At 45.0% G+C, this 15,866-nt stretch overlaps 1 protein-coding gene across 3 annotated transcripts in view; it reads left to right on the forward strand.

The window, feature by feature from the left end:
• The first annotated feature begins 15,028 nt into the window (after window positions 1–15,028).
• The window catches only part of LHFPL3 (LHFPL tetraspan subfamily member 3), a 180,246-nt gene continuing 179,408 nt past the window's right edge, over window positions 15,029–15,866 (forward strand). For all 3 annotated transcript variants that reach the window (XR_015750035.1, XM_026677243.2, XM_087967781.1), the window contains exon 1: window positions 15,029–15,834. Coding sequence is in view for 2 of the 3 variants with exons in the window: in XM_026677243.2 (XP_026533028.1) it covers window positions 15,351–15,834 (484 nt within the window). In the remaining variant the exon portion in view is untranslated. The remainder of the gene's footprint in view (window positions 15,835–15,866) is intronic.

Raw genomic sequence — 15,866 nt, forward strand, 5'->3', positions numbered from 1 at the left:
CCCGCGGGCCACATCCGGCCCGTTGGTCTGTCCAATCCGGCCCGCCCCTGAAAAAAATCGCTGGGCGTGGCGTATTGCCCTGCGCCGCGTGGCCCCCAAAGCTGCAAAACAGTGCAGAGCGCTCTCGGGGTAGGAAAGAAAAGAAGAACTTTGCAAAGGCCTCGGCTGGGAGTTCGAAATCACCTTCAGTGCAACCTCTCCGAAGGTGAGTCCCGCCGATCCCCTTTTTTTCTGGGGCTTCCAGGCTTAAACTTTGCAAAGGCAAAGTTTGCAGGCGGGGCGTCTTCCGGCCGAGGAGCGGAAGGGTTCCGCCCGGCGGGCGGGCGGGCTGCTTGGAGCGGGCTGCTTGGAGCCACCTAAAGCTAGGCCGCTGCTGGTGGAGCCTTGCCCTGCCTTGGTGCCCCATTTCCTGGCTCGGTGGTCCTGCTCGGGTGGCACTTTAAAAGCCTGCTCCCAGCACCCGAGCAACTTCCCAGCAACTTGCGGCTTCCTTTTTCCTCGCGGGCACTCGCGCCTGGCCCCGAGCCGCACGGTGGAGGGAAACCCGGAGCACCGCCGGGTCGCCTCCTCCAAGCAGCCTGCCCACCCGCCCACCGGGCGGAACCCTTCCCACTCCTCGGCGGGAAGACGCTCCGCCTGCAAACTTTGCCTGTGCAAAGTTTAAGCCTGAAGCCCCAGAAACCCGAGCAACTTCCCAGCAACTTTCGGCTTCCTTTTTAACTCACGGGCGCTCGCACCTGGCCCGAGCCACGCGGCAGAGGAAGCCCGGCGAGTGGGCGGGCTGCTTGGAGGAGGCGACCCGGCGGTGCTCCGGCAGCAGCAACAGGCAGTTCCGCCCGGGCTCCGCTCAGGTGTCCGGCTGGGGCTGTCAGGAGTTGCTACCGCCCGGCGCAGCTCAGCGGCTCCAGTCCCGCGTTGCCTTGGGAAGGAAAAGGCAAAACCAGGAGCCGCTGAGCCTGAGCCTCCGGTGCCGCTGCTGCCGTTGCAAAGCACCGCCGTGGCTCTTCCTTTTTGCCTTTCCCTTCCCGAGGCAGCGGGACTGGAGCGCGCCGGCGGTAGCAACTCCTGACTCAGGGGGCTCCGAGGGTAGGGGAAGGAGGAGAAGGGGGGAAAGGGGGGCGATTCCCAAAAAATCTTGTGCTGACTCGGCCCGTTTGTCAAATTTTAAAAGTCAATGCGCCCCGAGCCAAAAGTTTGCCCACCCCTGCTGTAGAGATTCTCCATCATCCAGGTCGTGGTTGTCCCAAAGGTTCTTTTTCAGGAGGCAACTGGACTTTCTTGTTATTTATTTTGAAGAAAATAAAATATTTTTTATTTTGGTGAGGAATGGAAGGATTTATATTCCTTGCAGACAGCTGGTCATTTGCATCCTTTTAGAGCAATGGTTGCCAATTGGTGGTCTGTGAGATAATTTTGGTGGTCCGCAGAGAAATGTCCCCCCCAAAGCACCCCCCAAAGCAATTAATCCAGGCTGTGCAGGAACACAAGGCTGCCACACCCACATGGCCCACCCACCTGCTGGCCCCCACCCTTCAGCCGAGCGCAAACCTTACCTTGAGTAGAGCCACGTGAGTTGGAACTGACTAATGGCCAGGGAGGGAAATCCGCCCCGGGGTGGCTTGCTGATGTTGGTGGGAAAGTCGATCCTATATTCCAGAGCTTGCAGTAGTCACAGGACTGGCCCTTTGGTCATCCCGGAGCAGCTGCTCCTCCACTTGGGTGCACCGGCCTGCCATGGACTGGAGGAGCTGCTCCGGGATGACCAAAGGGCCAGTCCTGTGACTACTACAGCTCTGGAATATGGGACAGACTTTCCCACCAACGTCAGCAAGCCACTGTCAGTCAAAATTCATATTAGTGGTCCGCGGGATTTGAAATTATGAGTTTGGTGGTCCCTGAGGTCCAAAAGGTTGGCGACCCCTGTTTTAGAGGGACGTTGAGGCCACTTGGAGATTTATCTGTGCCCTCAAGGTCACCTGGGTAATACAAACGGTACCCGTAGTCTGCAATTTTTCCTCTAGAAATCCATTCCAACTCCCACACCATTCCAAGGGTGTTCATCTAAGAGAGCTGAAGAAGCTTCTTGGATGAGAAGCGAAACGTCCTCAAAGTAAAAGCAAGAAAGTCCAGTTGCCTCCTTAAAAAAAGCACCTTTGGGAGAACCATGACCTGGATGACTGAGAATCTCTACAAACTTTTAGTAAAAGGATGTGGTTACCAAGTACGATAAAATAATAGATGTAATACCTGAGATATCTGCACGAAAAATAAAAACGGGAATATGGCTCAGGTACCAGAATCCCCACTGCTGCTTTGTGAAGGGAAACAACGAGTTATTCCACTATTTTTGTGTTCTCTGTAAAAAAAGGAATGTACAAATGTTGGCACATTTTAATTGGGCTGCCACTAGATCCTACTTCAGTCAGGAACTAGCTACCTTGTTAAACATCAGGAAAGTTTCCAACGGTTACAGGATGTGAAAAAGGGAGATTGCTTCTAGAAGTAGGCAATTAGAGAGAACAAACATCTTTGATTTTATGTTATACAACTTTTGAAGTTGGGGAAAAAAATATTTTCGTAAGAGCCGATGAGAGCATTTGAAGTTAAGAGATCGGCCATTTTCGAAGGGTGAAAAGCCTTTGGAAATATTTTTTTAGAATCAAATGTTTTCAAACTGTGTTCCGACCGTCAAGCCCGAAAATGACATATGTGTAGCCATTTTATTTAGCCTTTTTATATATTCCTTTTCTTTCTTTCTCTTTGCTGGTATTGGGGGGAAGGGTTTCGGGCTTGCCACATTCCTAAGCTGGGAGGAGTGGAGATAGAGAGAGTTGTTTAGGCTAGGTAGTGTTTCTTCCCGTGGGAACAAAAGCTGATCCTGCTGAGACCTGGAGATGGAGATTGATGACACCAGGCAACATTGACTTACTTCTGTTGGAGAATGGGACTTTTAGAGGTTGTTTCTAACTTCCAATATGATGTGGTGTAATTCTGGGTTTTGTCAGATCCGGAATTACAACAGACTTTGCCAATTTGATGCTATTCTAAATAAAAAAAATATATTATGGAAGATAGACTTTGCTACTTTCTTTTTGAATGGATTTCATCACTTGGAAACCTGACATTATTCCGGGGGAAAAAAGACTAAATTCAAACCCTCTTGAATCCTGTCAATTTTATCCAGTGCCAATTTTTTGTATATAGGCAAGAGGAGCTTAACTGGAATTTTATCATGTGGTCCCAGTTTTTCACACCTGACAATTCCCACTAAAATTCTCACTGGCTTTTGCATTGCCTCTTTAATTATTAAATGTGTTTTTAAATTTTACAGAAGTGACTTTTTTTGTTGTGACTTATATTTTCTTCCCACTGGAAGATGCATTTTTCATTCTGCTTCTTATTTTTTTGTTGATGTTGTTTATAAGCTTGGGGAAGGAAAAAAAAGCCAGGGGAACTTGCTTTCAATTAAATGAGCTTAAGCTGGAGGTGACAATTGAGTGAAAATTCCCACCGTTATTTTTAAAAAAACACCTTTGGACATTGAACTAGGATCACACTAACACTGAAATCATAGTAATTATGAAAGCATATGACCCCGACTCCATAAATAATAACTCTGGTCCTCTTTTTGATGAATGCAATAAAATCAATGTACAAAAGCAATGCAGGTAGTCCTTGACTTGTGACCACGATCGAGCCCAAAATTTATGTTGCTAAGTGAGGCATTTGTTAAGTGTGTTTTGCCCAATCTTATGACTTTTCTTGACACAGTTGTTAAGTGAATCACTGCAGTTGTTCAATTAGTAACACGGTTATTAAGTGAATCTCGCTTCTCCATTGACTTTGCTTGTCAAAAGAGTCGCAAAAGGGGTTCACACAACCCAGGGACATGTTGTGGGCCTCCGGCAGCCTGCAGAGACAGCAGCAAAGTTGGACAGCAAGGAGGAACATGGGCCAGTGTGGGAGTCTGGGGCTAACGCTATTACCTTCCCACCGAAGGCATTTGTCTACTCGCATTTGCATGCTTTTGGATTGCTAGGTGGGGAGGAGCTGAAGACAAGGATGGGAGCTCAACCTGTCATGCAGTGCTTGGGTCTCAAACCCTGGGTATCACCAGCTCAATGAGGGTCCTGCATCCGATACAGAGAAGAAGCCAGGGCCATCTGGGAGTTATGTGCAGAGCCTCCAGAATCTGACAGCAGCAAGGTAGAGGAACAAGGGGAGCCTGTTCCCAGTGCGTGTGCGTATGCACAGAGCTGCCAGAAGGCAAGAACAGTTAAGACAAAAGGGGCAACTCGGGAGTAAGGCTTGGAGGTGATCCCCCCCCATAAGACATAAAGGAGAAGCAAAGGGACATGAGCCTTTGCAGGAAGCAACTTTGTTCTCTCTGTTCGGATTAAACCTTGAAGCTCTGTGTGGACTCTGTACTCCATTTGACTTTTTACAGTTAATTTGGCACTTCTGTTTTGGCAGCAGTTCACAGGAAAGAAAGTGGGTGCTTATCTCGAGGGACTGTTTGAGATTCATTACAGGCTGGGAATGAAAATAATTCCCAGCCATTGAAATAAAAAGAGGGTTGTTTGGACTAAGTGTGTGATTAAATTATGGTCTCAGGAAGCCTTGGTCAGAACAGAACACTGTAACCATCATAAATACAAGTCAGTTGCCAAGTGTCTGAATTGTGATCACGTGACCATGGGGAGGCTGCAATGGTCATAAGTGTTGAAAATGGTCATAAGACACTTTTTTCAGTACTGCTGTAGCTTGATATTATTTGATATTATTTCCTGATCCCTTAAATAGAAACGTTGTTCATCATCGCTGTGGAGAGCAGGCAGGAGTATAAACCTGACCCTGGATGATCCCAAAAATGTAAGCAGATCAATTCGGGACCTGGATTGAGTGGTGCGGTGGCCTAGAGTTGGAGCTCTCACCTCACAATCAGGAGGCTGTGAGTTCGATTCTAGGTAGAGGCAGATATTTCTCTCTCTGGGCACACTGAGAATATATCTGCTGAACAAAACTCCGCATTGGCGACGGGAAAGGCATCCAGCCATTAAAACATTCTGCTAGCTCCATTCAGTTACCCAGACTCCACCCCGCAAGGGATTCTGGGGTCATTGAAAGAAGATGAATTCGGGACCTGGATTAAGAGATTGGCCAAGAAGTGTCAAAGGGAGTTGAAAAAAGCAATGGTTGCCAAGAAGAAGCTATCGGGAGCCAAGCTGGACTTGATGGAGATTTTTTATCTCAATAGTACTGTTTAAATTAAATAGACCTTCAATTGTGGTTTCCTTAAAATCAATAAAAGAAGAAAACTTCCATGCGTTATTAGGACTGTAATTATCTCTGTAGCATTGTGAAGGACTACTTTAAAGAGCTGACGGTTGCAGTTGGCTGGGACTATTAAATACAGGTAGTTCTCACTTAACAGCAGCAATTCAGACTGAAATTTCCATCACTAAGCAACATTCTGCTTGGAAACAATAGAATAGTACATAATAACAGAGTTGGAAGGGACCTTGGAGGTCTTCTAGTCTAACCTCCTGCTCAGGCAGGAAACCTTGGACAGAGTTGTCCAAAGACAATTTCTGTGGTCATGTGGCCAACATAACAATATGCCGAGCTAACGCTATTACCTTCCCACCGAAGGTATTTGTCTACTTGCATTTGCATGCTTTTGGATTGCTAGGTGGGGAGGAGCTGAAGACAAGGATGGGAGCTCAACCTGTCATGCAGTGCTTGGGTCTCAAACCCTGGGTATCACCAGCTCAATGTCTTTAACCACTGAGCCATTGTGGCCCAGGAGAACGAATATATTTCTATCTGTACATGAATATGCAACTGACTAGAAGAGTAAAGAATTCAAAAGAAGACTAGAATAAAACCAAATAAAGCAGGCAGAAGAATAACTGGAGACTCCCTTTAAAAGTTTTAGCTGCCTAATTATTTTATTTTTATTGTTCTCTTCACTTTAGATCAGACTTCCTTACAGGAAATGCCCCGTTAACTCATCCTACTAAATCCATTGTTTCATTGTTTCAAACTCATTTAACAACAGAAAATTTGGGCTCAGTTGTGGTTGTAAGTCGAAGTGAGGGGGAAAATCTGATTTCTTCCCTTAGCACATAATTAAAATAGAGAAGGGAACATTAAACATGGTTAATAGGTGCCTGGCTGGCTTATTCGTTTACAGGAAATCACAGCTTCTTGTTACAATTGAGCTATTATATTTGGGTTTTTAACCATGACGCACGCCTGATATCTTGACTGTAAGAAATCAGTAAAAGCTGAATTATAAGACAACAAGAATGTCAACGTATTTCATCGTGCGCAGAGAGAATCGATGTGATTGTGCCGTTGCAAATCCCACAGGAATCTGCAGGGGTGATTTATCTATTTTTGTGGAATGTACAAATAGCAGCGAATGCAGGCAAGGTGAGGAAATCTAATCTATTGTTACCCATAGCCCAATTCCCATTATTGGTTAACATCACAATATATGAGGCATGGAATCAAGTTTGGGAAACCCAGGCTCTTAGAATAAAATGAATTAAATCTGAATTATTATTATTTTTAAAGTTGCATCCATGAAGGATTTCCTCATGAAATGCTTCCACCTGAATCCATGGCTACACATTTTAGATGTCTGTGTTTTTATTTTTCAGGGTTTAAAAAATGTTATGCCCATAAGACTAAATGCACACTTTACTTAAACCAATTTTTTTATTCAGCTTTGACTTATGACCACAAGAATTCAAACCAGAGTTTTGTTGTCAAGCTACGTGGTTGTTGAGAAAATCTTGCCCAATTTTACAAGCTATGATCATTCCGGTTAGCATCAGCAGGGCTATGCAAAGTGGCATGTATTATCTCTGCTAAAGACAGTGTCCAATTATCCATACATTTTGTTGAAAGCTTTTGAAAAATAATGGAAAAATAATACAACCACTTTTTATAATTTAAAATATTAATTATATAAATATAACTTCCCCCTCCCTCCCTCTCCCCCCCCTCTCTCTATATTTATATTTATATCTATCTATATCTATATTTATATCTATCTATATCTATATCCATATATCTATATCTATCTGTGTGTGTGTGTGTGTGTGTGTGTGTGTGTGTGTGTGTGTGTGTGTGTTTCCTGAGTTATATAAATCAATGTAATGTGTGAAATAGATTCAATTCCTTTCATAAGCAGCTGGGTCAATTACTAATAGATGCTGGAAAATCAAAATATAGCATTCATTAGCTACAAAGGCAGAATAACAGAATTGGAAGGGACTTTGCAGGCATTAATATGTCAGATACCTTATATGAAATATTATCGTGTTTACATTACATCTCTGCTATTTACTTATAGTATTTTAAAAACATGTAGCTTTTCTTGTAACAGGTGAGAGGCTCAAAAACAAGAACCTTTGAATAAGTCTTCTCAGAAATGGCATAGGGTTTCCCGCTTGGGGTGGGGGCTGAGGGGTTGGACTAGATGACCTACAAGGTCCCTTCCAACTTGTTATTCTGTTATGAGTCTGTTAAGTGATTCAGGCATTCTCGATCGTGAGAATTCTGAGACCTGGATGAGCTGAAAAGTTCAGCTTTGTGGGATATTTTATCCTGCAAAGAAGTATCTTGGGGCAGCGAGCAGAATTTTTTTAAAATTAAACTGTTAAGTCCAATCCTGCTATAATCATCTTTTCTGTAACACCCAGCTCATAATTAGTTATACCTGCCAATACTCTTTTATTGCTTGAGCTGGCAAGAATCATCTTCCCCTGACAGAACTGTCACTGAACGATGATATTGTGCTGGAGGAATCGAATAGAACAAGGGCTGTTTTATTCATCTTTGGCTGATGTGGAAGGGGAAAGAGTCAAGTGGATAACTTTGGGTGATCGGTTGATCGATTGTATGCCATCCTTTACAGAGAGACCACCTGGGGGCAGGGGCAGTCAGAAGTGGTATTTGCCGGTTCTCCGAACTACTCAAAATTTCCGCTACCAGTTCTCCAGAACTGGTGACAGAACCTGCTGAAGACCCCCTCTGAGTAACACGGTTATTAAGTGAATCTGGTTTCCGTAGTGACTTTGCTTGTCAGAAGGTCACAAAAGGTGATCATGGGACCCAAGGAAGGAAGGAAGGAAGGAAGGAAGGAAGGAAGGAAGGAAGGAAGGAAGGGAGGGAGTAGCAAGAGTACTTGGACTTATGTACTGCTTCACAGTGCTTTACAACTCTCTCTAAGTAGAGCCAGCCTCTTGCCCCCAACAATCTGGGTCCTCATTTTACCGTCTTTGGAAGGATGGAAGGCTGAGTCAACCTTGAGCTGGTCAGAATCAAACTGTTGGCAGTCGGCAGAGACAGCCTGCAATACTGCATTCTAACCACTGCGCCACCACGGCTCTTCTACAACCTATAAGGGCGTAGCTAATATGCTACTCAGCCACGATTGAGATGTCTTCTATCACGCTGAGAACTTGGAGGATCAATTACTGGCTTAAGAGTTAGTTTCCCCCAAATATTTAGTATCTTTAGCTCTGACAGGTGACCTCACATCCAGTTTGAAAACAGCAAGCGAAAAGATGTTAAAGTCAGAATGGGGGATTGTAGTAGAATGTATTTTATCTGTTTAGAATGAACAAGCTTTTCTCCAAAGGTATCAGAAGGAGGTTAATAAGAGGTCATCAGAATAAGGTTAATAACCAAGTAGATTGCATAGCACCTGAGCATTATGTAAATACATTTACCTTCCACTTGTCAACTTGTAAAACATTCCTATGCCTGTTTCCAAGTTGCCATATGAAAGCTGGGGGGAGAGAGCCCTGAAGTAGTATACAGCAAATGAACTCAAAAACACATTCCAAGCTTATCTCACAAAGATTGTAACTGAAGCAACTAGGTATTTTGGGAGCGAAAATCCTCTATTGGAGAATGTGATTGATGACACCCAGTCCATGAACGTGAATCTGAATTATGATACACGCAGAAGGGTGGGGGGAAACAGGGTCACAGGTAATTATAAATTACGTATCTCAGAGTTGGCTTCATAAAGGTCATGCCAGCATGTTGCTCCTAATAAATTCTTTGAAGTTCTTTGAAGTTTGGCTCGAGGCTCATGGTTTAATTAGGGCGATTGCTGGAATCCTGACACCACTCTTGAGAATATATATAGACACACTCTCTCTCTTTTTTTAAAGAAACTTTATTAATCTTTTATAATTTTAAAAAGTCAAACAACAGAAATATAAATCTTATAACATCAACAGTTTGTGACATTCATCTTATACTAATATTTTGTGCATTATTTACAAATATATAGAATGTATGCGGATATAAATCATTAACTTATCTAGTGCTTATCCCTATTTATTTACAATCCATTTATCTATCCAGCAATCTATCTCTGCTCAATCCAATCATACCATTTTTCCCACATTATAATAATCAGATTCCTCTTTCTCTTGTAAACTCAAAGTCAATTTGTCCATCACGGCACAGCTCATTATTTTTTGAACGATCAATTCCTCTGGTGGTATACATGTGTGTTTCCAACGTTGGGCATAGCAATCCTGGCTGCAGTTAAAATGTGCAATATTAAATATTTTATATTTCTCCCATATTTCTTTCTGAATTTCCCCAATAAAAATAATTCCAGTTCCAATTCTATTTGCTCATTGGTAATCTCCTGTAACCATTTTTGAATTTTTAATCAATATTTTTGAGTCTCCAAGCAGGACCATTCTCATATACACATACTGTATATAGGGTAGGCCAGTGCTTCTCAACCATGGCAACTTGAAGTGTGAACTTCAACACCCAGAATTCACATCTTGCGCTGACTGGGGAATTCTGGGAGTTGGTCAGTACATCCTCAAATTGCCAAGGTTAAGAAGATTTAGGTTAGACACCATGTTCTCTCTTCTGTACTGCCAAAGGTGCTTTGTCAAAAAGGCAATTGGACTTCCTTTGTTTTCCTTTGAAGAGGTTTCACTTCTCATCCAAGAAGCTTCTTCAGTTCTGAAGAAATTGTCAGTCTATATTGAATGGAAGAAGCTTCTTGGATAAGAAGCGAAACATCTTCCAGAAAAAAAACAATGAAGAAAGTCCAGTTGCCTCTTGAAAAAGCACTTTTGGGACAACCATGACCTGGATGACTGAGAATCTCCATTGACACATCTTCTGGACTCTGCATTTATTTTTATTTATAAAACTTCTATGGCCACCTAACTTGTACAATATAGAGCCGTGATGGCAAACCTATGTCGCGCGTGCCACAGGTGGCACGCAGAGCCATTTGTGCTGGCATGCAAGCTGCAGGCAAACTTACTTCACTGAGCATGTGTGTGGCTGACAGCTGATTTTTGGCTGGTTTGAGGTCTTTTCGGCCTCCCAAAGGCTTGAGGAAGGCTTCTGCAGGCTTCTACATGCTTTGTAGGCCGAAATCTAGCCCCGTTTCATCAGTTCCTGTTTTTCCGAAAATACCGGAAGTGATGAAACGGGGCTAGATTTTGGCCTACAAAGCTTGGAGAAGCCTGCAGAAGCCTTCCTCAAGCCTTTGGGAGGCCGAAAAAGGCCTCAAACTGGCCAAAAATCAGCTGTGAGGCACAGTGCAGGGGGTTATGTAAATACATTTACATAATGGTGGTGGTGGGATTGTGCATGCATGCGTAGGGGATGTGGGGGACGTGGGGGGACGCACATTGCCTTCTGGGTGTTGGCACGTGAGAGCGAGCATGCAAGCATGCGCACAATTTTTGGCACAGGAGCCCAAAAAGGTTAGCCACCATTGATATAGAGTAATTTTAGGCATCACATGACAAAACCAATAAACGCAATAAAAATAATATAATGAACCAAGCTCAGAGAACACCAAGTGACTGTCCAAAGTTACAACAACACTGAAAAAAGTGACTTATGACTGTTTTTCACACTTATGACCATTTCAGCCTCCTCATGGTCACATGATCAAAATTCAGAGGCTTGAGCACTGGTTCTTATTTATGACGGTTGAGGTCATGAGATTCCCCTTTTGCCACCTTCTGACCAGCAAAGGCAATGGGGAAGCCAGATTCGCTTAACCTCTGTGTGACTAACTTAATGTAAATGATTCACTTAACAACTATAGCAAGAAAGGTCATAAAATGGGGCAAAACTCACTTCACAAATGTCTCATTCAGTGACTTAAATGTTGGGCTCAATTGTGGTCATAAGTGAAGGATTAGCTGTCGAAGTGAACCTGGAGACATTGAAGCAATACAACATATTTCCATTATTCTGTGCTCCCTTTATGTTTCAGAGGGAAGTCTGTAAGAATTTATTTTGCTCTCTTACCTGGCAGAACAAATACATTTTATATTAAGTGTCAGACACGAAGCATTCCACCACCTACATGACTGCCAGATTTTTGTGTCAGTACAATAACAAAAAATGATGCCTCCTCAACAAAACCTTGTCTTACTGACGTATAGTATGCCTTTTTAATTTTGCTTTCTTTCTGCGCCAACTCAGAAAGCTCAAACTGCCCAAGGAGCTGCTGATCCAGTTTCTACAGAGGAATTATTGAGTCTGTCATCTGCACCTCTATCACTGTCTGGTTTGGTTCTGCAACCCAACAGGACAGACAGAGACTTCAGAGGATAATTAGGACTGCAGACAAAACAATTGCTACCCACCTGCCTTCCATAGAGGACCTGTATACTGCACCCTGAGTCAAAAAGAGGGCTGTGAAAATATTTACAGACCCCTCACATCCCGGACATAAACTGTTTCAAATCCTACCTTCAAAACGATGCTATAGAGCCCTGCATACCAGAGCAACTAGACACAAGGACAGTTTTCCCCCCGAAAGCCATCACTCTGCTAAACAAATAATACCCTCAACACTGTCCAACTATTTACAAAGTCTGCACTACTATTACTATTAATCTTCTCATCACTCCTTATCACCCATCCCCTCCCACTTGTGACTGTATGACTGAAACTTTGTCGCTTGTATCCTTACGATTTATATTGACTGTTTCCTAGTATGATTTGATTGCTTATTGTAGCCTATGACTATCTTTACATGCTGTACCTTCTGATTCTCGATTCTTGACGAATGGATCTTTCCTTTTATGTACACTGAGAGCATTTGCACCAAAGACAAATTCCTTGTGTGTCCAATCACTTGGCCAATAAAATAATTCTATTCTATTTCTATTCTATTCTATTCTATTCTATTCTATTCTATTCTATTCTATTCTATTCTATTCTATTCTCATTCCCTGTTCTATTTTATTCTAATCTATTCTCATTCAATTCCCTATTCCATTCCATTCCATTCCTCAATCTGGCTTCCAGCCAAATCCTTTGATGAAGATTGTATTCTACCATGGCTTTTACCTATGCTGATTATTGTTTCAACTGGCTGAATCTTGAGTACAGGCCTAATCACAATAATACATAACATCACATTCAGAGCTCCTAGAAAGTATCCCTTGATTTTATTTATTTTTGTTTGTTTGCTTGCTTATTTACCTACTTACTTACATATCCCGCCTTTATTCTTTTTTACTAAACATATACAATACTCTTCCCTCCTCACAGTTTCCCAACAAGAAGCCTGTGAGATTGGTTGGCTGAGAGAGAATGGCTGGCCTATGATCACCCAGCCAAGTTTTTCTGCCTAAGGCAGAGCAACACATAACCATACTAACTAGAACAAACTGATATTCATTGAGTCATTGATTAAGTATGGTAACAGTTTCATAAAGGAATTAATTATCTTGATAATGATAATAATTGATCATGTGACATCCACCATTGTGCTCCTCAACATCACTGTGCCACTGGTGGTATTGGTGGCAATTCAGACATTATAGAATAGAATGGAATGGAATATAGAATGTAGAATATAGAATAGAATAGGAATAACAGAGTTGGAAGGGACCTTGGAGGTCTTCTAGTCCAACCCCCTGCCTAGGCAGGAAATCCTACACCACTCCAGACAAATGGTTATCCAACATCTTTTTAAAAACTTCCAGTGTTGAAGCATTCACAATTTCTGGAGGCAAGTTGTTCCACTGATTAATTGTTCTCCTTATGAGGAAATTTCTCCTTAATTCTAAGTTTCTTCTCTCCTTGCTTAGTTTCCATCCATGGCTTCTTGTCCTGCCTTCAGGTGCATTGGAGAATAGCTTGACCCCCTCTTGTTTGGGGCAGCCCCTCAAATACTGGAATACTGCTATCATGTTCCCCCAGTCCTTTTTTTCATTAAACTAGAGATACCCAATTCCTGCAATTGTCCTTCATATGTTTTAGCCTCCAGTCCCCTAATCCTCTTTGTTGCTCTTCTCTGCACTCTTTCTATCTTGAAGTTCTGTAGGACTGGAAAGAGCCAACATATTTCAGAGGCCCGTTCACTGCCTTCCCAAAGGTCACTTCTGGCTACCAATTACCCTACTTGTATAATGAGTAGCCTTGGAAATTGCACTCACTAAACCAGAGCTAGCCAGGGAATTCTGGGAGTTGAAGTCCATCCATCTTCCATCTTCTAAGTTTGGGAAATCTTGCACTAGTCAGCTAGGGAATTCTGGGAGTTGAATTCCACCCATCTTCCATCTTCTAAGTTTGGGAAGCATTGCACTAGCTGACTAGGGAATTCTGGGAGTTGAAGTCCATCCATCGTCCATCTTCTAAGTTTGGGAAATCTCGCACTAGTCAGCTAGGGAATTCTGGGAGTTGAAGTCCATCCATCTTCCAGCTTCCAAGCTTGGGAAACATTGCACTAGCTGGCTGGGGAATTCTGGGAGTTGAAGTCCAACCAGCTTCCAAGAAGAAACCTTGCACTAGTTAGCTGGGGATTTCTGGGAGTTGAAGTCCATCCATCTTGCAGCTTCCACTGCATTTAAAGAGTAGCTACTGAGCCTCTGGCCAACGTCACTTGTTGCAGGTGTCCCACTCCCCACGGCTTTCAACCCCCCCCACTGAAAAAAACACTGCCCCTTGCCTCCCCGCCCCCAACCCTTTTCAACACATGTCCTCCCGTTGCTCCTATACTTGCAGGAGTCCATGAGGAGGGCTTTGCTCCCCCCCCACACTTTGTTGCTCCGATTTCACCTGGGGGGGAGAGGAGAGAGTGGAGGCTCCTCCGGCTGGGTTGGGAGGGGCACTTTCAGGTGCAGGGCCAGCTTCCTCTTTCTCTTGTTCTCTCTCTCTCTCATTCTCTCTCATCCCTCCCTCTCTCTCATTCTCTCTTTCTCTCATTGTCTTTCTCTCTCCTTCTCTCCTTCTCATTCTCCCCCCACTTTCTCATCCTCCCTCCCTCTCCTTCTCTCTCCCTCCCCCACTTTCATTTTCTCTCTTTCTCTCTCTCATTCTCTCTTTCTCTCTCGTTCTTTCTCCCTCCCACACTCTCTCATTCTCGGTCTCATTGTCTCTCTCTCCTCTCCTTCTCCTTCTCTCTCTCTCTCTCTCTCTCTCTGTGTGTGTGTCTCCTCACTTTCTCATTCTCTCTCTCCTTCTCTCTCACTCTCTCATCATCTCTTTCTCACTCTCTTTTATTCTCTCTCTCTCCTTCTCTCTCTTCTCCCCACCTCATTCTCTCATTCTTTTTCTCATTCTCTCTCCCTCCCTCTCATTTTTTCCTCTCTCATTCTCATTCTGCCTCTCATTTTCATTTCCTCTCTCATTCTCTCTCCCTCTCCCCTCATTCTCTCCCTCATTCTCCCCCCACTTTCTCATCCTCTCATCCACTCTCTCTCTCTCTCATTCACTCTTTCTCATTCTCTCTCTTATTCTCTCCCCCTCCCTCCCTCTCATTTTCTCTCTCTCGTTCTCTCCCTCCCTCCCCACACTCTCTCATCAGCTCTCTCTCTCTCTCATTCTCTTTCATATCCTCTCTCGCCTTCTCTCTCTTCCCCCCACCTTCTCATCCTCTCATCCGCTCTTTCTCCTTCTCTCTCCCTCCCTCTCCTTCTCTCCTCCTCTCCCCCCACCTCCACTCAGCCCCGACGCGATTGCGCAGCAGCGGAGAGAGAGAGAGAGAGAGAGAGAGAGTCAGCCGGGCTGGCCAGCTCCAGAGCTGCGCTCGGGGGAGCGTTTGGTGCGCTTGTGCCGCGCCAGGGCTCGGCGGCGGGCTGCTGCTGCTGCCGCCGTTGCCTCCTCCATCCCTCCATCCCTCCCTGGGCATCGAGCCGGGAGGAGCAGCCAGCCTCCCGCGCGCCCGGGCAGGCGATGCAGCCTCGGCCGCCTCCTGCCCCGCCGTGAACCCCGTGGGGGCCAAAGAAGCTTTGCAAAAGCCAGGGCGAAGCGAGGGTCGTCGGAAGAGCTGCTGCTGGTGCTGGTGCTGCTGCTGTTTCTGGGCGTCCAGGATGCCCGGCGCGGCGGGGGCCCCGTCGGGGGGCGTCTCTAGCGGGCTCCCGGCGTCCTCGTCGGGGGTCTCGTCGGGCTCCCTCCTGCCCCCGCAGGAAGCGGCCAAGCTCTACCAGGCCAACTACGTGCGGAACTCGCGGGCCATCGGGGTGCTGTGGGCCATCTTCACCATCTGCTTCGCCATCGTCAACGTGGTCTGCTTCTTCCAGCCCTACTGGATCGGCGACGGCGTGGAGACCCCGCAGGCGGGCTACTTCGGGCTCTTCCACTTCTGCACCGGCAGCGGCGTCTCCCGGGAGCTCACCTGCCAGGGCAGCTTCACGGACTTCGCCAGCCTCCCGTCGGGCGCCTTCAAAGCCGCCTCCTTCTTCATCGGGCTCTCCATGACCCTCGTCATCGCCTGCATCGTCTCCTTCGTCCTCTTCTTCTTCTGCAACACGGCCACCGTCTACAAGATCTGCGCCTGGATGCAGCTCAGCTCCGGTACAGACCCGGGAAAGGGGGGTGGGGGTACG

The sequence above is a fragment of the Notechis scutatus genome, chromosome 6 (assembly GCF_049901735.1).
Source record: "Notechis scutatus isolate UNSWTSFEM ecotype Mainland chromosome 6, rNotScu1.2, whole genome shotgun sequence".
In the NCBI taxonomy this organism is placed as follows: Eukaryota; Metazoa; Chordata; class Lepidosauria; order Squamata; family Elapidae; genus Notechis; species Notechis scutatus.